The sequence below is a fragment of the Somniosus microcephalus genome, chromosome 23 (genome assembly GCF_052327205.1).
Source record: "Somniosus microcephalus isolate GS21.2 chromosome 23, FLI_Smic_1.0, whole genome shotgun sequence".
Taxonomy (NCBI): domain Eukaryota; kingdom Metazoa; phylum Chordata; class Chondrichthyes; order Squaliformes; family Somniosidae; genus Somniosus; species Somniosus microcephalus.
In genome coordinates, this window is record NC_141009.1 from 18,733,538 (window position 1) to 18,756,533 (window position 22,996).

At 42.7% G+C, this 22,996-nt stretch overlaps 1 protein-coding gene across 3 annotated transcripts in view; it reads right to left on the reverse strand.

Moving 5' to 3' along the window:
- Positions 1 to 22,996, reverse strand: part of ak8 (adenylate kinase 8) — a 235,233-nt gene that overhangs the window by 208,278 nt on the left and 3,959 nt on the right. For all 3 annotated transcript variants that reach the window (XM_085965537.1, XM_085965535.1, XM_085965536.1), the window contains exons 3-5: positions 20,768 to 20,817; positions 10,955 to 11,068; positions 5,963 to 6,031 (exon numbers count right to left, since the gene is read on the reverse strand). In XM_085965537.1, coding sequence (XP_085821663.1) covers positions 5,963 to 6,031; positions 10,955 to 11,068; positions 20,768 to 20,817 — 233 coding nt within the window. The remainder of the gene's footprint in view (positions 1 to 5,962; positions 6,032 to 10,954; positions 11,069 to 20,767; positions 20,818 to 22,996) is intronic.

Sequence of the window (22,996 nt, forward strand, 5' to 3'; positions counted from 1 at the left end):
AGACGATTCTACATGTTCGCCAATGACACTCATGTCTACCTCTACCATGGCTACGTTATATTATTATGTTCTGTACTTCAGATGAGAAAAGGCCATGAGACTCAAACGCACTCATCCTATTTCTTACTGGATTCAACCCCATATCCCCACCCTTCCCTCCCCCTTATTCCCACCTCCTGGGAAAGGCAAAAAACAGAGATCCATAGCTAATTCAGGAAACTTCTGAAAAATTCCACGGACCAATCAAAGGCAAGCCCCTGGAGGCCCCAAACCCCTTGGTTGTTATCCAAAATCTTACCTTCCTTCTGCTGTGATCTCATAGTTTTCTACAAATTCATCTAATTCCTTCTTGAAGGATTGCAAGGAATCAGTCCTCATCATCACCTTTTGGAATAGCATTCCGCAGGTTGACCATCTCTAATAAAAATAAATCTTCCACATATCCAAATTCAGTCCCTGCTTCCTCAAATGAAATGGCTGACCCCATGTTCTATCCGGCCCCCTTCATTCAAACAAACTATCAACTTGTATATTATCGATGCCCTTAATCATTTTAAATACCTGAATCAGATCCCCTCCAAGTTAACATCTCTTCGATAAATCCAAACCCAAGGCATGGTCTATCTCAATAGCTCAATGAACATATGCAGCAGATCATCCTCCTTGCCCTTCTCTGCATTTTTTCTACAAACACAATGGGCTGGATTTTCCCGGGTCCCACCCGCACGGTTTTAACTCGACAGCATGCGTGCGATGTCGGGGCAGGTTCCCCGTCCGGAAGTCAGCCCAATTGACAGGCTGGCTTCCATTCATGTGGGGAACTCGGAAGAGGAGGCCGCAGCAACAGGCAAGTGCTGGGCCCAGGATGGTGGGGGCGGGGGGTCCATGCCCGGTGTGGGAGGTCCGAGGCCCGGGGTAGGGATCCGGGGTGGGGGGGGGTGGGGGTGTGGAAGTTGCCTTGTCCTCCTGCTATCTTCCTCACAGCCCCCTACTTTATTACATATACTGACGTGCATATGCCCAAATCATTTATATGAATGGAAAACAAAAAAGATCCCAGCACAGATCTCCAAGGCACACTAGTACTCACATCCATTTACCCCTACTCTTTGCTTTCTGTCCCGTAGCAGTCTCTTGATCCTTGCAGCTATATTCCTTTTAATACCATGTGCCTTAATTTTCCCATCTCTTATGTGCCACCTCACCAAATATCTTCTGAAAATATACAATGCTGTACACTGATTGCCACAAAAAATTCAATTAAAATATTCAAGTACAAACTACCGTTTACAAATCCATGCTGACTGCCCCTGATTAATCCATGCCTTTCCAAGTGTTCATTAATTTCATCCCATATCATAGACACTAGAGCGTAGATTTTCCAATTGCCATTGTTGTAATGTCAGTGGAAAATGGGTCACCGTCAGCATCAGAAAATCTAGGCTTAGAAGTTTACTCATAACTGAGGTAAGACTAACTTGGCTACAATTTTCTGATGTATCCCATTCCCCTACTTGAACAGTAACATTTGCCACTCTCCAATTCTTTGGCACAATTCCCATTTCCAAAGATTTTTGCAAAATTATGGATTGGTGCCTCTACCATTTCCTCTCCGGGGTCCTTCAGTATTCTGGGATTGACACCATCTGGCCCTGCTTACTTTGCTACTTTTAGTCCCATTAACCTTTTCAGTAGTGTTGTTTTGAATATTTATCTCCAGGAGCTGTTCTTCAATATCCTCCTCAGATTCCACTTTCACCCTCCTCTGTAAAAACTGAGGCAAATTACTAATTACACATTTCCAACATCCTCTGACTCAAGAATAAGATGCCCCCCTTCTTCTCTAAGTAAACCATTTCTTCTGTAACTGTGTTATTACTTATGAAATCCCTTAGTTTTCTTTTATGTTTAGCTTTCCTAATCAGTTTTATTTGCCATTGCTTTCTTCTGTATTATCCCAATCACATTTATTACTACCTTATTTTTGCCCTAACTTCTATTTATCCATAGAACCCAAGCCTTTGACACACACACTTTACTCCCAATAGGAATACCAGTACTGTTTTGGAGATTGAGCGGAACTGGCAACATTATACTTCACATTTACCTCCTGTATGTTAGATAGAATTACACAGAAATTACAGCACAGAGGCAGGCTATTCGGCCCAACAATTTAACACGTGGAAGATGTCACAAGTTTCCAGTCTGATGTTAGCACGCCCATAAAATAACTGGTGTTAAAAATATTGCTGCTGCTTATCTTAGTGGTTAGAATGCGGAACTTGCTACCATATGGAGTAGTTAAGGCAAATAGCATAGATGCATTTAAAAAGCAGCTAGATAAGTACATGAGGGAGAAAGGAATAGAAGGATATGTTGGTAGGGGGAGATGAAGTAAGGTAGCAGGAGGCTCATGTGGAGCATAAACACCGGCATAAACATGTTGGGCCGAATGGCCTGTTTCTGTGCTGTCATTTCTGTGTAATTCTATCTAACATACAGGAGCTAAATGTGAAGTATAATGTTGCCAGTTCTGCTCAATCTCCAAAACAGCATGGGCAGGAGAGAACCTAGAACAGCTGGATTTCCACTGCTAGTGCTGCACATCAACCGTAATATAAATGCAAAATAGGGAGAATATTCGTCCAGAGTACATCATGCCGCAAACACAGGCATTCTGGATGTGACATAAAGTGCAGCGCATATACACGATTCTTGGGCCTGCAGTCTTCAATTTCTTGTTAGTAGCCCAAACAACATCACACTGTCCAGCCACAATACTAATATCTCACCAGTATAACTGCAAAAAAGGAAATGGAATTTCTTTTACTGTACATCAGCTGGACCCAAACAGAGATGACAATAAAACTGAGGGAACTTTCAGCCCAACCACTAAGCTGAATATAATACTACAACTGCTAAAGTATGACCTGAAACTGGAAATATTAAATTTCTTTACACCCCATTGAACATATTGGCCAAGAAACTGAATCGCGCCCGAATCGGTACGCGATCCATCTAATGAGGCCGGTGGCAGGAAATTGTTTATTACCAGCGAGCTGAAAGCACCAGACACAGCCTCAGAGGCAGCTCACCGGTCCCGGGCAGTGCGGAGATCGGCTGGCTCAGACGCCTACTGACGCCTTCAAGAAAGCCTTTGACTATCTGGCACGAAGGGCTCTATTATAAACTTCTTCAGTGTGGAATAGGGGGCAAAGTCTATGACCTTATTAAATCGATGTATCTGAAAAATAAATGCGGTGTCAAAATTGGAGACAAACGCACCGGTTTCTTCACCCAGAGGAGAGGCGTCCGGCAGGGCTGCAATTTGAGCCCGACCCTGTTCAACATATACATAAATGAATTAGCAGACATGCTGGAGCAAAGCGAGTCACCGGGTCTCTGTCTCCTGGATGGAGAAGTGAAATCCCTGTTCTATGCAGACGACCTGGTTCTGCTGTCTCCCACAGAACAGGGATTACAGCAACAATTAGACCTACTCGACAAATACTGCCAAAATTGGGCCCTAACAGTAAATCTAAAGAAAACCAACATCATGATTTTTCAAAAAAGGCCCAGGTGTCAGGAAAACAAATACCAGTTTACTCTCAGTGATACCATCATAGGACACGCTATCAGCTACACTTACCTTGGTCTAACCATTACAGCATCAGGGAGCTTCAGCATAGCAGTGAATGCACTAAAAGAAAAAGCCCGAAGAGCCCTATATGCAATAAAAAGAAAATTCTACAACATCCAACTCCCAATCAAAATCTGGCTCAAAATATTTGACAGCATAATCCTGCCCATTGCGCTGTACGGTAGTGAAGTATGGGGCCCGCTCAATCACCATAGCTACACTAAATGGGAAAAACACACAATAGAAGCCCTACATGCAGAATTTTGCCGAAGCATTCTTCGCACCCAAAGGAAAACACCAACAAATGCATGCAGAGCCGAACTAGGCAGATACCCACTGATAATAAACATCCAAAAACGAGCACTAAACTTCCTAAATCACCTCAAATCTAGCTCCCCAGACACCCTTCATTTTAAAGCCTTCCAGACCCAAGAGCTAAACCCAGAAAAGAGTCCCCTGAGTCAGCTGCTACTGAAACTAAGTACTCCTACTCAGCCGGACCCTGACCAGTCCCAGACCAACACTGCCGTCCAAACACCAATCTGAGTGAACCAAATCATTAAACAATGCAAAGAAACCTACCTGGAACATTGGAACAAAATAACCAAAAGCCAAAGCAGATTAGAATGTTACCGGGCCCTAAAAAGAGAATATAAACTGGCAGACTATCTCTCGACCATCAGAGACACAAAACAGAGACAGACCCTCACCAGGTACAGACTAAGCGACCACCAACTGGCAATTGAAAAAGGAAGATACAAGAAATCCTGGCAGCCTAGAGAGAATAGAATATGTGATCAATGTCTGGCCGGCGAGGTTGAGACAGAGATGCATTTCCTCCTAAAATGCGAAAAATTCAACACAACAAGAAACATATTATTTGACAAGCTAAGCCAAACAACCCCAGATTTCAAAGATTTGGATGACCTGTCAAAATTAAGATTAGTCCTTGGAGAAGGAGACAGACCATACCTTGGTGCCAAATATGTAACAACATGTCACAACCTGAGGACTGTTTAAAATTAATACTGAATGTACCCAACGATGTTCAACGACTGTTTAAATTAATATTGTTTAAACTAATATTGTATGTACCCAACGAAGGTCAAAATTGTTTGACACCTACAGAATGTTGGAAAACTGTACTTTTTGTTATGTAAGCTTTGGCAATATGGTTCCCTGTAAACTTTCATGCCAATAAAGCATTTGAATTGAATTGAATTGAATTGAATTGGTAAGAAGAGTCCGGGAGGTGGAGGAGAGGAGCAATCAGGAGAGGTGATGAGCGGTGGTCGGCAGCGGTCCACAAGTTTAAATGTGCAGCCAGGAGTATTCCTGCTCCTCCCGGCTCCGTAATAAAAGTTAAGTAAAACTAGTTACAGCTTACCTTCCAGGAGGCAACCTTCAGCGGACCCTTTAAGGACCACTGGTTTGGCTGTCAAGTGCCCGAGGCTACTGACTACAGCATGCACGGCAGATGGCACGGTCAGTTGCTGACGAATCTTGTAAAGGGGACCTTAAACAAGCGTTAGGCCCGCTATTTGCATATGCAAACGCCCAACACCTGTTTCAGGCAAGCACCCTAGATGCCTATACATGAGCCTTTACCAATATAGTGAGCAGCGCACTTCTGGCACAGAATGTGTACACGCACACCACCCGTCATATTGGATGCTTAGGTGCCAGTTGTAAAACAATTGGCAACAAATTTCATGGCCATTATGTAGTTAACTGGAATTTACTGAAAATATAATCCTGAAGGAGGAGGTGCCTACTCATCTTGGCCGACTCAATTACTGTCCTGCTTTCGACTTTCAGGAAAACAGCAAGTTGAAGTTAAGCAAATAGTTAAAAATAAAATAATTGAACAGTTATATAATTGTTTTCATAACTGTTACAATGTGAGTTGTGTTGCACATTTTAATATTGCAATGTATATTCTAACAAGTAAATACTCATGCTAAATAAAACTGTACTGCAAATGGCTTACTCACCAAACAGAAACTGACTGTACGGTTTCTATTTGACTGTTTCGTCTGGTTTCTGGGTGACACAGCCCATCCCAGCCCTGAATACTGCTCCAGGCAATCAGTTGGATTCTGTGTTTAGTCTTTGATCAACACTCAACTATCAGATTAGCATATGCACACACTCATCCTGCACTTTATCCTCTTAATAAACTTTCAAACTCCCCCACTGCTGTTCGACAAAGCAATCAGCCACTGCCTGAACCAATCCCCCACTCATTCCGCTGCTGAATACCAAGTACGTGTGCATGCTGTGTAATTGCTCTTTGACTATTCCTACAGGAGCGATTCCTACCCGTTTGATGCAGTCCGTTTTTGACAGCCATTCTAGGATCAGCTTTGCCCATAGTGTATTGGGAATTTCCTGCAAAGCAAAAGAGAATTGCAAAGAGATGAGAGGGTGAATATTCAGAGCGAAGTTCAAAAGGAATTCCAAAGCCCCTACATGATTAGGCTGAAGGAGAAAAGTGAAGAGAATCGGCAGGCACTTTTTTTTTTGACAGTTACTGGGTCCCAGGGGTGGTTTGGCTTGAGACCCATGGTCCAGCGCAGTGGGAGTATGGACTCACTGCTTTTAGTCTCACTGTCTGTTTGTGGTGGATCACGCTGCTTGCTGCAGCAGCCAGTGTCTGCTTCATCCCTTTGAAGTGTCACACTGACAGAGGTTATGAAAGTTACAGGCTCATTTTGTGTAGTCCTGCTATACCAAGCGATCTTTTAAAGTTGCTTTAGGGTTTTTAGAAAATCGGGAGGAAAAAATTAGTAAGAATGTCCAAAATGGTTACGATTCATGTCTACCATCTGGAGCTACAGTTTTGTAACTTCCAGGACATTGAGGATGCACAAGGAATACAATTTATATGCGGTGAATGAACAAAGTAACCAGAGTGATGGTCAGTCCTAAAAGTGGGTTATAAAATTATCTTCTCGGGTCATCATCATGTATCTTATTTATACAACAAATTAGCTAAAAAAGTAAAATTCAAATGATAAACATTAAAACAGAAATCATTTTAATTGCGAACTATACTGATGCGTAGATTGGTTTCTGGATCATTATCCTGAATGTCGTTCCCCCCTGCCCCACAGTGTTATTTGTTCTCAATTATAATGGCATTTCCATGAAATTTAAATATTTCATGGAAATTATATGATCACATGCAACATAAAAATATATTGCTGCTTAGGTCAGAGTTAGAATTTTTGTCCAATTGTTTAATTTTTTTCTCCATTTAAAATGTGAAATAATTTTGTTTTCTAATTGTAAATTTCACTACATTGTTGATGCTAATGTAATAGTACAGCTCAAGGATTAATACAAAGATAAATTGCTAATGTATTCAGTCACAAAAAAGTAAATTAAAAATTTTAACAAAGTGCATTCATAATCTTAAAGTAATTGAATTTATTGCCTTGCAAAGTTGACCTTTATTCCACTGCATGCAACACTGACCATGGAAAGAAGTTGGTTAACAATTTTAAGAGTTTCAGGGAGTCAGTAAAATACTAAATTTTGTCTTTAGAATGTTACCTTTCAATTGAGGAACAGGAAAGAACAAAGTTTATTGGTCCCACTGCAAACAGATCATTAGTCGGTTACACAGTGAGATTGATGGCACTTCTGGAGCAATCAGCGACCCTAACCACTGCACCCTTCCAACTTAGGAAGGTGAGAGAAAAATCGATAGTGCACACAATATACAGCTACTGAGCGGCTAAACATGCCTGGGGAAAATACACAGTAAAGCCTAAGAGTTTTTATTCCTTGCAGAAGCTGCTCCTCTCCTGCAACCTTCCCAAACCTATGCATACTATTCCTATAGAGAGGCAGCATTTGACCGAGTATGGCATCAAGGAGCCCTAGTAAAATTGAAGTCGATGGGAATCAGAGTGAAAACTCTCCACTGGCTGGAGTCATGCCTAGCACAAAGAATGATAGTTGTGGTTGTTGGACGTCAATCATCTCAGCCCAGGACATCGCTGCAGGAGTTCCTCAGGGCAGTGTCCTAGACCCAATCAGTTTCAGCTGCTTCATCAATGAACTTCCCTCCATCATAAGGTCAAAAGTGGGGATGTTCACTGATGATTGTTCAGTTCCATTCACAACTCCTCAGATAATGAAGCAGTCCATGCCCGCATGCAGCAAGACCTGGACGACATTCAGGCTTGGGCTGATAAGTGGCAAATAACATTCGTGCCACACAAGTGCCAGGCAATGACTATCACCAACAAGAGAGTCTAACCACCGCCCCTTGACATTCAACGGCATTACCATCGCAGAATTCTGCACCATTAACAACCTGGGGGTCACCATTGACCAGAAACTTAACTGGACCAGCCACATAAATACCGTGGCTACAAGAGCAGATCAGAGTCTGGGTATTCTACGGCGAGTGTCTCACCTCCTGACTCCCCAAAGCCTTTCCACCATCTATAAGACACAAGTCAGGAGTGTGATGGAATACTCTCCACTTGCCTGGATGAGTGCAGCTCCAACAACACTCAAGAAGCTCGACACCATCCAGGAAAAAGCAGCCCGCTTGATTAGCACCCCATCCACCACCTTAAACATTCACTCCCTCCACTCAGAATCATAGAAAGTTACAGCATGGAAGGAGGCCATTTCAGCCCATCGTGTCCGCGCCGGCCAACAAAGAGCTATCCAGCCTAATCCCACTTCCCAGCTCTTGGTCCATAGCCCTGCAGGTTACAGCATCCCAAGTGCACATCAAGTACTTTTTAAATGTGGTTAGGGTTTCTGCCTCTACCACCCTTTCAGGCAGTGAGTTCCAGACCCCCACAAACCTCTGGGTGAAGAAATTTCCCCTCAAATCCCCTCTAAACCTTCCACCAATTACTTTAAATCTGTGCCCCCTGGTTTTTGATCCCTCTGCTAAGGGAAATAGGTCCTTTCTTTCCCCTCATAATTTTATACAGCTCAATAAGGTCTCCTCTCAGCCTCCTCTGTTCCAAGGAAAACAAACCCAGCCTATCCAGTCTTTCCTCACAGCCAAGATTCTCTACTCCCAGCAACATCCTTGTAAATCTCCTCTGTACCCTCTCCAGTGCAATCACATCTTTCCTGTAATGTGGTGACCAGAACTGCACGCAGTACTCTAGCTGAGGCCTAACTAGCGTTTTATACAGTTGAAGCATATCCCCCCTGCTCTTGTATTCTGTGCCACGGCTAATAAAGGCAAGCATTCCATATGACTTCTTAACCACCTTATCTACTTGACCTGCTACCTTCAGGGATCTGTGGACATGCACTCCAAGGTCCCTTTGTTCCTCTACACTACTCAGTGTCCTACCATTTAATGTGTATTCCCTTTCCTTGTTAGCCCTCCCCAAATGCATTACCTATCGGCGCACCATGGCTGCAGTGCGTACCATCTACAAGATGCACTGCAGTAACTCGCCAAGGCTTCAACAGCACTTCCCAAACCCATGACCTCTACCACCTAGAAGGACAAGGGCAGCAGGCGTATGGGAACACCATTGCCTCCAAGTTCCCCTCCAAGCCACACACCATCCTGACTTGGAAATATATTGCCATTCCTTCATCATCGCTGGGTCAAAATCCTGGAACTCCCTCCCTAACAGCACTGTGGGACAACCTTCACCACACGGACTGCAGTGGTTCAAGAAGGCGCACATTCACACATCATGCAGAATACCCAGCTCAAGGACAATTAGGGATGGGCAATAAATTCTGGTCTTGCCAGTGACACCCACATCCCAGGAACGAGTATAAAAAAGAATTCATCAAATGCCCATTGTCATACAGTCCAATATATTGGAAGAGAAGCATGAATAGGGCAACACTGAGGACCACCTTCACAAAAGTACAATACCATAGGGCTAATGTTACACTTATTTTATTTGAACAAATGAGAACTCTACTAAAGTATCTTGAATCACAAAATACTTAAAATACAAATCTGAAGTACCAGCTAGTTAGTCGCAGGAATGTCCATCAAACAGTAACTACATGATGTGTGAATGTGCCCACAAGCAGTAAACTGAACTGCCCTGTAAATTAACATTTGTAATTTTTTTGTTTATGCCTTTGTGAAGCAAGCCCCTTGGGACGTTTTTCTATGCAATAGAAATGCAAGTTGTTGTTGTAGTAGCAATCAACTTTGAAGCAATTGTAAATTAGCAATATTTAAATCATTATCTTCCTGTTTCAAATCAATATTTGTGAACGGATTCTCTACATCAACTCTGATCTAATTCCTGTACTAAACTGACCATATCTCCCCATGGTCAAAATTAATGTTAGAAAAGTGTTGGCCAACCAAAATGTTAAAGCCCAGAAAAGGGTATCATTACAGCCTGACTCACAATTACAATTTTTCAAGTCAAGAGCTAGAATACTAAGAAGATAATTAATGCCCCTGCTGCTCTTTAAGGAGCTGCACTACACTCATTTTTCCAGAGCTGTCATCTCCCTTGAGCAGAGTTTTATTCTTCTAATTAGCACTGAGTAACTCCACTTATTTTCATCCATTTCTACACTACAGCGTTACTTAAATTAATTTAAATGGGCAGTATTTATTATACTAAAAAAAAAGACCAAACTCTCTCAATTGCTGCAGTTGAATCCAGATTCGTCCGATGCAATGTATGACAAAAGCAGCAAGGATGTCAATGTCACAATATATCCATAAACTGCAAACACACATGGAGGAACAATTCAGTTTGGCCAAGAGAATGAATTAGACATCAGATTGATTCATAACCATGGTCTGTAGTGACTCAACTTGGTCAGTAGTTGGAACGCTACAATTGGCATAAGCATTCCTGGGGTAAGGAAGGGGGAGCTGAGGGACATCAGCCAGAATGTGTGCACCGAACTGCTATCCAGGACAAGTACACCTGTGTGCATGTCAAGTAAGGATACGATCATGCTCACTTGTGGTAGTCCCAAAGGTTAAATAGCCCGCCCTTTTTCTGTCTGTACATTAAGAACAGCCACAGCTAAGACTTCCAAGGGCTGCCAGTGCTAATAAAGCCATATGCCTAGTTATCATCACCTTCAGGAAAAAAATTGGACAAAAAAAAAAAAAATCGGGAGAGAATATATTTCCCATTAGTTATTTCAGCTTGAAGATTCCTTTTGTATGAACCTATTTCAGCACATGTAAGTATACATAACGCTGGCAGTTTGCTGTGATCAATTTTTAACATCTGCTATTTGGCAACATAGAACAGGCCACATACATGTTTGAAATGGCTGCATGCAACATATCACAAAGCAGTAGCTTAAGCTCTATTACTGTACCTTATTTTCGCTGTTTAATCTGTTAACTTTGTTAACAAACTCAGATTTTCCGTCTGCTAGCATACCGTCCAAAGTGAGAAGGTTGGTATTGATCCGGGCACACAGCAACTTGGCCTAGTAAAAGTGAAAAGCAAAATCTCACATCTGGGAATAATGCCAGATGGTAGCTTAAGGTTAAATCTTTAGGGCTTTAAGAATTGACCATGCCATACCATACTATACAGATATTTTTAAAAGAATTGGGGCAACATTAAGCATCACTGATAAAAATGTCCATAGTACATCTATTTGGATGAATAAGAAACAGTGAATTCCAGTTCCCATTGTTTTTGCCTTTAACCCCTCTATTGAGACAGAAAGAAAAATGTGTCATATTCCCTATTTCTCAATGATTCTTTAACACCACAAAAATATCAAAATAAGATGGAGTATAGATGCAGAAAAGATTAAGATATAAAAATTAGAACTCAAAAAGAAGACATTTGGGGGAAAAATTCTGTTGCTTTGCGCCTCCCATTGGGCAAAGCAATTAGCACCCGGGCACGGCGCCGATGACACCTCCCGCAATATTCAGCGGGAGGTTAGCGGCAGCAGTAGTGCCCCGCGGTGCTGCACCTCTGGCGATGAAGTAATCACCGTGCGCAGTGCACAGCTCGCGCCCCGGCCGCAAACTTGGCTCACGCCCTCTGACCTACCGCTGGACGCTATGTCCGACAGGGTCAGGGTGGCGTTTTTGCGGCTGGGGCGGCGATAATTAAAGGGCAGGTGCTGGGCAGCCATTTTTTTTTGGGCCGCCTGCCAGCGCCTGCCCTCTCTCGTCTCCTCCTGCAGGGTGACGCTGCGATCGGTCAGCCCGGCACTCCTCTCGAGTGCCGGGCTCTTTTGCCGGCACCCCGCTTCCCTGTGGTCCAGCAGGGCCCTGGTGCACGCTGCGCTAGGCCCCTCCCCTTTAATCAGGGGTGGGAGGCCTGCAGTACTGCAGCGCTACGTGCTGGCGTGCTTGGCGCTGCTGCACGTAGCACTGCGATATTCAATGGGAGTGCCCCAAGAGGGAGGGGGAGTGTTTCAGTAGCACCCCGCCTCCTGCTTGGGGCATTAACATTCAATTTCAGGCGCAGGGGTGCTAACTTTTTCAGGGCGCTAAAAGTAGCGCCCCGGCGAATTTATCGCCCCAAAGGGGGTGTGAGCTAATTTTCCCCCCATTTGACTTTTAGTTATATTCGTAACAGGAAGAAAATTTAGACAGTTGGGCTTCTGCAGAATGAGAATGTAGATGGAGCACCTCTACCAGAAGTATCAATATTTATATTTAACGGCAAGCAAAATATCAAGGAGTGAAAGATGACTGATATAGTACATATTTTTAAGAAAGGGAAAAGGATCAACCATAGAAACTCTGGGCCATTGAATTGCAAACTTTCTCACATGAAACTAAAAGCAACATGAATGATAGAATCATAGAAATTACAGCACAGAAAAAGACCATGCAGCTCATTAAACTAGTGCTAGCTCTTCAACCGAAATGATCTACTCCAACCCAATTTCTGCAATCTTTTTCCCCCTTTCCTTTTTACATTATTTTTCAAACATTTATCCAATGTAATTACAAATGAGGTTATAAATTCTGGGGTAGAAATTGGTCTTCGTTGCGACCATGTTCCAGGCAGGAAATGGGGACAAAAATGCGCAATTTTGCAGGGCTATGTGAGAAGGTCGCCTGAAATATGTCTGGCACCATATTGGCCTCAGACAATTCTGAGGCGTTCCGGGCGGCCATGTTAAACGGTCATTAGGAACCTTGTATATGCTAATGAGGGGGCTAGCACCTGTTTAAGGATCCCCTCAGCAACATCGGTTAGCGCCCAACGCCTGCTCTGCTCAAGTTTTGATGGGATTACTGTGGCTTAAGGAGCTCCCCCCAGCTCCACAGCACTCCCGCGGGCCAGTTCCTCTTTCCCTCCCCCTCCAGGACTTACCTCAGGGCTGCTGCCAGCAAGCCAGCTGTCCCAAATTTCACCTCCGACTTTGGACGAGCTGCCTCTGGAGCTGCAACACGGGTCAGCAGCTTGTTATATTAATAAAAATGAGGCCTGAGGACTACTTTCGGGTGAGCCTCGATCCTTATTTTGGGCTCGAAAATGGGCCAAAACCAATTTTTACCTAATTTTTTCAATAGCTACCTGTGGAATATTCCATATTCAAATGTGTGAAATTGTCTTCTAGTATCTTCCTTCATTTATCTAATGATGATCTTCAGTTTTTGCCCACTTTTAACCAATTTGGCAACTAGTGGAAACAATATTTCACTGCTTATCTTGTCAAAAACTTTCATAATTTAAAAAAATTCTACTAGATCCCCCTTTAATCTTCTCTATTCCAGTGAAAAAGATCCATTTTTTCAAGCCTTTCTTTATAACTATAATCTCTCGACTATGATCTCATTCAAATGAATCATTGTGGTAACTTTCCAATGGCCTAATGCCCTTTATATTGTGGTACCCAGAACTACTCCAACTGTGATCTAACCAATGTCTTATACAAATTCAATATAATATCCTGTTTTTACAGTCAACGTATGAAATTCAGAATCCTATTTGCCTTTTTATGGCCCTATCTGTATTCCCACATTTAAAGACCTATATACCTGCATCCCTAGATCTCTCCGTTCCTCCATTCCGTTAAGCATCTTACTATTATAGGAATACTGCCTTTCACTGCTCTTTTTCCCAAAATGTACTATTTCACATTTCTCTGCACTGAACTACATCTACCACGTATCTGTCAACTAATTAGGCTGCTGATGAACTGCCAGGCAGGTCACACTCCAGGTTTCTTTTCAAATTTACGACCTGTGGATTTGAGGCTACTATTGTACCAAGAGGAATAATGTGCGCGCAAGTCTGACCAAGATCTAATGAGGGTGAGGTCGCTGAAGGTGCAGGCTATGCAGTTATGGAGGAGGTCAGCAAAGACATCAATATCTTGATAACTGGAGAGCCTGAAAAGGAGATTGAGAAGGTGCTGGTAAGGGAGATTTGGCTTATTTTTTTCCTAAGGCTAGAAAGTGAAGTGGCCTTGGGCTGTCATGGGGATGTGTATACAAAGGGAGATAAGAAAGCAGTCTGAGAATGCTCCATCATAAATGAGCATCTCAAAAGTCTTGAGATCCGTCTAATCACAAGGTCAAGGGGTGATCATGTGCGGGTAGGGAATCAATGTGGAGGATGATGAGGGACGTGAGCAGGGCAAGAAATTCTGTGCCAGTTGGGAAAGGTGACTTTAAAGGAGGTTGAAATCACCAAGAATCTGGAGTTGTTCAGTGCAGAGATGGAACTAATCAGGTGGGATGTGAATTCAGTGAGGAAAGGACCTAGGGCTTAGGGGAGAAACAAAAGTGGTGGAGGCTTCTAAAGGGGGGAATGGGTAGGGTGGTAAAGAATTACATGTTCAAATGCAGAACACGGGCCAGATGTATGGGGTAAAGGCCAAGGTGGGATTTGGAGAAGACAGCTACATCACCACCACAGCAGTTGGGGTGGGAAAACATAGAAACATAGAAACATAGAGATAGGAACAGGAGTAGGCCATTCGGCCCTTCGAGCCTGCTCCGCCATTCAATGAGATCATGGCTGATCTTCGTCTGAGATCTTAGCTGATCTTACCAGTTCAGTACCCCGTCCCCGCCTTTTCTCCGTAACCCTTAATCCCCTTAGCCTTCAGAAATATATCCAATTCTCTCTTGAAAATATTTATTGAATTAGCCTTCACAGCCCTCTGTGGCAGGGAATTCCACAGGCTCACCACTCTTTGAGTGAAGAAATTCTTCCTCATCTCTGTTTTAAATGATTTGCCCGCTATTTTTAGACTGTGGCCCCTGGTTCTGTGCTCCCCTGCCATTGGAAACATTCTCTCTGAATTCAGCCTGTCCAGGCCTGCCATAATTTTATATGTTTCGATGAGATCCCCTCTCAATCTTCTAAACTCCAGTGAGTACAAGCCCAAACTATTCAATCTCTCCTCGTAGGTCATTCCCGCCATTCCAGGTATCAGCCTGGTGAATCGCCGCTGCACTCTTTCCATGGCAAGAACATCCTTCCGCAGATGGGGCGACCAAAACTGTACACAATACTCCAGATGCGGTCTCACCAGCACCTTGTACAGCTGTAGTAAGGTATCCCTATTCCTATACTCGAACCCCCTTGATATGAAGGCCAACATACCATTTGCCTTCTTAATCGCCTGTTGCACCTACATGCTCTCCTTCAGTGACTGGTGCACAAGAACACCCAGGTCCCTCTGCACTTCCCCATCTCCCAATCTATTGCCATTTAGATAATAATCTACCCTCCTGTTTTTACCCCCAAAGTGGATAACCTCGCATTTATCCACATTATAGTGCATCTGCCACGTATCCGCCCATTCCCCCAACCTGTCCAAATCGCACTGTAGCCTCCTGACATCCTCATCAGAGCCCACCCCTCCTCCTAGTTTAGTGTCGTCAGCGAATTTGGAAATATTGCATCCAATTCCCTGATCCAGATCATTTATATATATTGTGAACAGCTGGGGTCCCAGGACAGATCCTTGCGGCACCCCGCTGGTCACTGCCTGCCACTCCGAAAACGAGCCGTTTATTCCAACTCTCTGTTTTCTATCCGCCAGCCAGTTCTCTATCCACGTTAATACTTTGCCCCCAATCCCATGAGCCTTAATTTTGCATGATAATCTTTTGTGTGGAACCTTATCGAAGGCTTTCTGGAAGTCAAGGTACACCACATCCACTGGCTCTCCCCCATCTATTTTACCAGTTACTTCCTCAAAAAATTCCAGCAGATTAGTCAAACACGATTTACCCTTTGTAAATCCATGTTGACTCTGTCCGATCCTTTCCCCATTTGTCAAGTGCTCCGCTATTTTATCCTTAATAATGGACTCTAGCATTTTGCCCACAACCGATGTAAGGCTTACTGGTCTATAATTCCCTGCTTTCTCTCTACCCCCCTTTTTAAATATTGGGGTAACATTAGCTACCCTCCAATCCACGGGTACTGTTCCCGAGTCAATGGAGTTCCGGAAGATGATCCTTAGAGCATCTGCTATCTCCAGGGCCACCTCCTTAAGTACCCTAGGATGTAGTTTATCAGGCCCCGGGGATTTGTCGGCCTTCAGTCCCCTCAACTTACCCAACACCATATCCCTAGAGATACTAATTTCTGTCAGCTCCTCCCTCTCATTAGTCCCTATGTTTGCCGATATTCCTGGGAGGTTATTTGTGTCCTCCTTTGTGAATACAGAACCAAAGTATGAGTTTAATTGGTCTGCCATTTCCTTATTCTCCATTATATATTCTCCCGAATCGGACTGCAAGGGACCGACTTGGGATTTTACCAGTCTTTTCCTCCTGATATACCGATAAAAGCTTTTGCAGTCTGTCTTTATGTTTGCTGCAAGTTTACTTTCGTATTCTATTTTCCCCTTCCTGATTAATCCCTTTGTCCTCTTTTGCTGTATCCTGTACTGCCCCCAATCTTCCGGTCTGGTGCTTTTTTTTGCCAGTTGATATGCCCTTTTTTTTGATTTTATGCTGTCCCTAATTTCCCTCGTTATCCACGGTTGAGCCACCTTTTTAGGTTTATTTTTATGCCAAACCGGTATAAACATGTTCTGGAATTCTTCCATTCTATCTTTGAATGCTTGCCATTGTCTATCCACTGTCAATCCCCCCAGAAACACCACCCAATCAATCTTACCCAATTCCCGTCTCATACCCTCGTAATTCCCTTTATTTAAGTTCTGGACCTTAGTCTCTGATTCAATTTCCTCACTCTCCATCTCGACTGAGAGCTCGATCATTTTATGATCGCTCTGACCCAAGGGGCCTCGTACAAGAAGATTGTTGATAAGTCCCTTCTCATTGCACAATACCCAGTCTAAAATGGCCTGATCTCGAGTCGGCTCCTCGACATATTGGTCCAGATAACCGTCCCGAAAACATTCCAGGAATTCCTCCTCCTCAGAATTTTTACTAATTTGGGTAGTCCAATCAATATGTAAATTAAAGTCACCCATGATGACAGCTGTGCTCTTATCGCACGCTTCTCTAATTTCCCTTTTTATGCCTTCCCTCACCTCCATATTACTATTTGGAGGCCTATATATCACACCCACTAACGTTTTCCTCCCCTTGCTATTTCTCATTTCTACCCATACAGATTCCGTTTCATCCGAGTTAATATCCTTCCTTTCCATTGCATTAATCCCCTCCTTTACCAGCAATGCTACCCCACCTCCCCTACCTTTTTGCCGATCCTTCCTAAATATTGTATATCCCTGGATGTTAAGTTCCCAGCCTTGCCCACCCTGCAGCCACGTTTCTGTAATTCCAATCAAATCATACTTGTTTACCTCTATTTCCACAACTAATTCATCCACCTTGTTCCTAATGCTTCTAGCATTAAGATACAAAGCCTTCAGGCTTGCTTTTTTCACACTCTCATTATGAATTAGTTTGGCCCTTTGTGTTTCTCTCCTTTGCTTATTGCTTCTCACCTTTCTACCATCTATTTCTGACTTCATATGACTTCCCTCTTTTCCACTATCTAGGTTCCCATCCCCCTGCCAAATTAGTTTAAATCCTCCCGAACCGCCCTAGAAAATATTACCCCGAGGACATCGGCTCCCTCACAGTTCAGGTGTAGACCGTCCCCTTGGTACAGGTCACTCCTCCCCAAGAACTGGTTCCAATGCCTCAAGAATTTAAATCCCTCTCCCTTGCACCACTGCTCAAGCCACGTATTTAGCTTATCTATCTTACTCTCTCTAAACTTATTAGCTCGTGGCACTGGTAGCAATCCAGAGATTATTACCTTTGAGGTCCTACTTTTCAATTTAGCTCCTAACTCCCTAAATTCAGCTTGTAGGACCTCCTCCCTCTTTTTACCTACATCGTTGGTACCTACATGGTAGACATGGAAGAATGAAAACCCAGGAGAGGCAACCTCAGCAAGGGGGAATAGACTGCCATTGACAAGCCAAATCTCTGTAAGGCTGATAACATCAACACTCGCCTTCACAATGACGTCATGGATGGGAAGTGACTTATTTGCAAAGCAGCAGACATTTGAAGGGAAAAGTGAAGGGGGTTGTCAATTTTGATTTGGACCAGAGGACAGAAGAGGTGGGAGGAGATTACAGGTGACATTGGAGAAAGGAAAAGATATGAGGGGCATAGGAAGGAGGCCGGAGATGATATGGCCAGAGGAGAAGGTTGGTAAAGAAAACACTGAAAGGGGATAATAGAACAGTTTAGGTGGCCTCTGGGACAATACTGGTGATATATGCCTCAATTGGCACATCAGTGGATGCCCAAGCTGAAACAATGGGAGGCAGTGAGCCCATGTAGGATGGATAGAGGCCTGGAGCAGCAGACAGAGTGGAAGTTGGAAGTGAAGAAACTGCAGATGGGGCCAAAGTGGGAAGGAATAAGGAGAAGACAGGAAGTGGCAAGAAAAAAAAAAGTAGAGCAAGCCATAGAGGAGTGAAGTAGGGATGTGTGAAATTGTCTTCTAATATCTTCCTTCATCATAAGGTCAGAAATGGGGATGTTCGCTGATGATTGCACAGTATTCAGTTCCATTCGCAACTCCTCAGACAATTAAGCAGTCCATGCTCGCATGCAGCAAGACCTGGCTTGGGCTGATAAGTGGCAAGTTACATTGCCTGGCACTTGTGTGGTGCCAATGACTATCTCCAACAAGCGAGATTCTAACCACCGCCCTTTGACATTTAACAGCATTACCATCGCCGGAGCCCCCACCATCAACATCCTGGGGGTCACCATTGCCCAGAAACTTAACTGGACCAGTGGCATACTGTGGCAGCAAGAGCAGGTTAGAGGCTCGGTATTCTGCAGTGAGTGTCTCACCTCCTGATTCCCCAAAGCCTTTCTACCATCTACAAGGCACAAGTCAGGAGTGTGATGAAATACTCTCCACTTGCCTGGATGAGTGCAGCTCCAACAACACTCAAGAAGCTCAACACCATCCAGGACAAAGCAGCCTGCTTGATTGGCACCCCATCCACCACCTTAAACATTCACTCCCTCCACCACCGACACAGTGTGTACCATCTACAAGATACACTGCAGCAACTCTTTGACAAGGCTTCTTCGGCAGCACCTCCCAAACCCACAACCTCTACCACCTAGAAGGACAAGGGCAGCAGGCGCATGGGACCACCATCACCTGCAAGTTCCCCTCCAAATTACACACAATCCTGACTTGGAAATATATCGCCGTTCCTTCATTGTCGCTCGGTCAAAATCCTGGAACTCCCTCCCTAACCTTCACCACACGAACTGCAGCGATTCAAGGCGGCGGCTCACCACCACCTTCTCAAGGGTAATTAGGGATGGCCAATAAATGCTGGCCTTGCCAGCGACGCCCACATCCCAGGAAAGAATATTTAAAAAATTTAAGCCCAACAAGTCTAGCCCTTATTGACTGGCAAAAGGGACTCGCCAAAGGAAAATGGGCAGATAAAAATTGGGGGGAGGGAGAGTAACAGTTTAAATGAAAGGCAATAAAAAAATCCCTACTGTACTAAATACTTTAATTTACCCCTTATATATGCCAAAACCAGTCTTCACGTCATTTAGTTTTCAGCTGCAACATTCTACCTTCTAAGCCAATTATGCAGCAATTTAAGCTTCAGATCATCATGCAGACTTGTTACTGATTATTACAACCATTTTTGTGGTTTGTAATGTACTAGATACCGACAATATTTTAAAGTTGCATTTAATTAATTTCATCTTTTGAAACCAGTAAAGCTACACAGACAAAGAGTGGAGTTAACGATTAATGCAAACTTCAAATAAGGAAAATCAAATTATTTGGATTGCACTCTCAGCCCTAACAGAGTTACTGTGAATGTTAACACAGCGATATGTCACATTTATGTCAAAAAATTACAAAATCCCTCTAAAATAACATGAAGCAGCACTAAATTAGTAAAAATAGCACTCTTTTTAGTTGAAGAAAAAGATCAAATATATTACATTAAAGGAAATATTCCATTGAGGAAGCTTGGGTCCAATTACTGAAGCTGCCATTTAAATAATCTTTCAATACTGACACCGTGCAGCAAAAGCCTATAAAAGTAGCAAATAATAGGTCATCAAATTTCATAAGAATATATAACAAATAACTACTTCCATTCCAAATAATGAAAATTAACTTAAATCATTTTAGATTGAGAAACTATAATTTTGATATAGCAATGGGGTATACAAAAATATTAGGCAACACAAACATATTAACAGCTAACATTGCATCTCTGGAAGTTAAATTTTAACGGCAGCACGGTGGCATAGTGGTTAGCACTGTTGCCTCACAGCGACTGTTGCCTCACAGCGCCAGGGACCCGGGTTCAAATCCGGCCTCGGGTGACTGTCTGTGTGGAGTTTGCACATTCTCCCCGTGTTTGCGTGGGTTTTCTCCGGGTGCTCTGGTTTCCTCCCACAGTCCAAAGATGTGCGGGTTAGGTTGATTGACTATGATAAAAAATTGACCCTTAGTGTTAGGGGGGATTAAATACACGGGGTTAGGGCTTGGGTGGGATGGCTGTCGGTGTAGGGACCGGGTGCTAGGGTTTGGATGATCAGCCATGATCTCGTTGAATGGCGGAGCAGGCTCGAAGGGCCGAATGGCCTACTCCTGCTCCTATGTTTCTATGTAAAGAAGAAACCTTTATTCACCCTTAGTTACAAGATTTTTCTCTTTAACAAATAGTTTAAATCTAGAATGCACTCACAATAGTAAGCTTCCCTGTAACAGGTGGGCCCAGCAGAAAAATCCGGGGAACTATGAAGCATTTAGAAGAAAATATATATGTTAATTAAGGTCAATTCATTAAAAAAAAATTAAACAAAGACATCAAAATCAAGATAAATATTACAATTCCTTCCCAGTGCTTGTTCTGTGTAAAATTATGCCAAGCTAGAGTGATTTATGCAGCTTGTCATATAATATTTTGTCATATTTCATTAAATGAACATACTAGTTCCTATTTGATCTCAACTTATGAAATAATGGTGGTTTATTTTGTGTCATACAGTGAAACCAGTCCATGTCTATATTCACAGTACAACTGCAGCATTGGTACAAAGCGGTTTTACTTTGCACCGATGCCAATGTTGTCCTGCAACTCCAGGAAGAGGGAGTCTAAATCCATTTCACTCCAGTATCAGTATGACTCTGGACTGACACTATAAATTCTTGATGTCGGTGTAAAGTGGGACCAATTCTACAGCTGTTGTGTAAGTGAAGTTTGATATGGATTTTTAGCAGCCCCCTCATACAGATTCACTTCTGAATTACTTATTTAAGGTTGAGATTAGATATTAAGTGGTCACTCTATAAAGCTTGCTTTTAAGGCGGGTAACACTGTATTTTGTTTGAGTTACAGGCGTTTAACAAACCTTAAATTAAACCGAACAACTCCATCCTCTAGTTCTTTTTTTAATCTAGTTAATTATCAGCACAAACAAGCTTCCTCAAGCCAGATTCTTTGGTCAATCACTGCCTCTGGTTATTCTCACCTTCTGATGGTACCCATTTGGGACTATTTACGACTATCTTTGTGGCAGTTCTACTAAACTCTGTTTACTTGGTGTCCTAACATCCGCCAAAAGCATCCATCACACTCTTCCACAATGTAGTTAGAAGCTGGTTCCCAGCTCTCTGATAGATGTTAACATCTTTTATTAAGCTTTCCCCTATAGCATTGCATTAATCATGATCTGGCCTACCGTTTTCCAGATTTTAAATTTACATTTTTCATGTCCATTCTTTGAGATCACTAAGCTTTCCAGATTCTCAAATCATTTTTTTCCTCTCCAACAAACAACATTTAAAAAAATAGATAACAGCAAGAATTCCATGGGAATCATTTCTGGAACGAAAATTAGCCCCACCAATTCATTTTAAAAGTTAAAATAAGATTGAACCAAAATAAGTGTCTTTTTGGGTAGCAACAGGACTTGTGTCAGTAAAATACAATAAAAATGGATGCAAGACTAATTGATGATTAGTGCCACGTGATTTTTGATTTGGTCTGATCAGATTTAAATTCCACACATGGTGGAAAACTGTTGAAGATTGCAACAAGTCTAAAAGTCAGCTGGATCCAGCCCACTAATTTGCCAAATTCACAGTTCTTAGCTCAGTTTGGAATACAGCTTCTGCCCAAATTCTGTGTCTATGTTGCTTGAATACAGATATATAATAACATTTTTTTTAAAAAAGACAATGACAATGCTCTACGGGTGAGCACCATAGTTAAATGTGTGTATGCAACACAAGCAACAGAGAACTTTGAAGCATGCAAGGTACCTAGCAATGCATAGGATTTTTAAAGGTTCCACAAAATATTATCTTGAAATTTAATTTAATGCAGAACCAACATGGGTGCCACAGGAATAACATAACTGAATCCAATATGTAAATGTGTTGCTTTCTGTTCAAAGTAAATACAGAAAACAATGAATTATTTAAACTCAATACAATCAGCACAAAACAACCTCTAGCGCCATCATCAGTAAATTTCTTTCAAACTACTTCAAAGCAGATTTTTCTTTGGCAGACAAGACTCTTTTGAGGATTGTCTAATCTCATCTGTAAGAATAAATCCTCAGGTGATTCAAGCCTTTACACTCAGATTCTCCAGTTAAGGGATCAGTGAAAAGCAGAATTATTCTATTATTAACATGAGGTCAAACTCTTGTTTGGGGGAAACACTGCCTTGGGCTATTGTAATTGTTTATTCCATACAAAAAAAAGCTATACTTGCCCTAGGTCATATTTTTCAATAAAAGGAAACAAAATCATTCTATAATTGGATTACTTCCCTTGTAGATTTCTAACTGACAAGACTGCAACCACATTTTCAGACACGAAATGTTGTACACAGCTGTTATACTGGCGTGCAGGTATGCACAAGTAGTGCACCCATCAGTTTTAAAATAAAGACACTGAAACACAA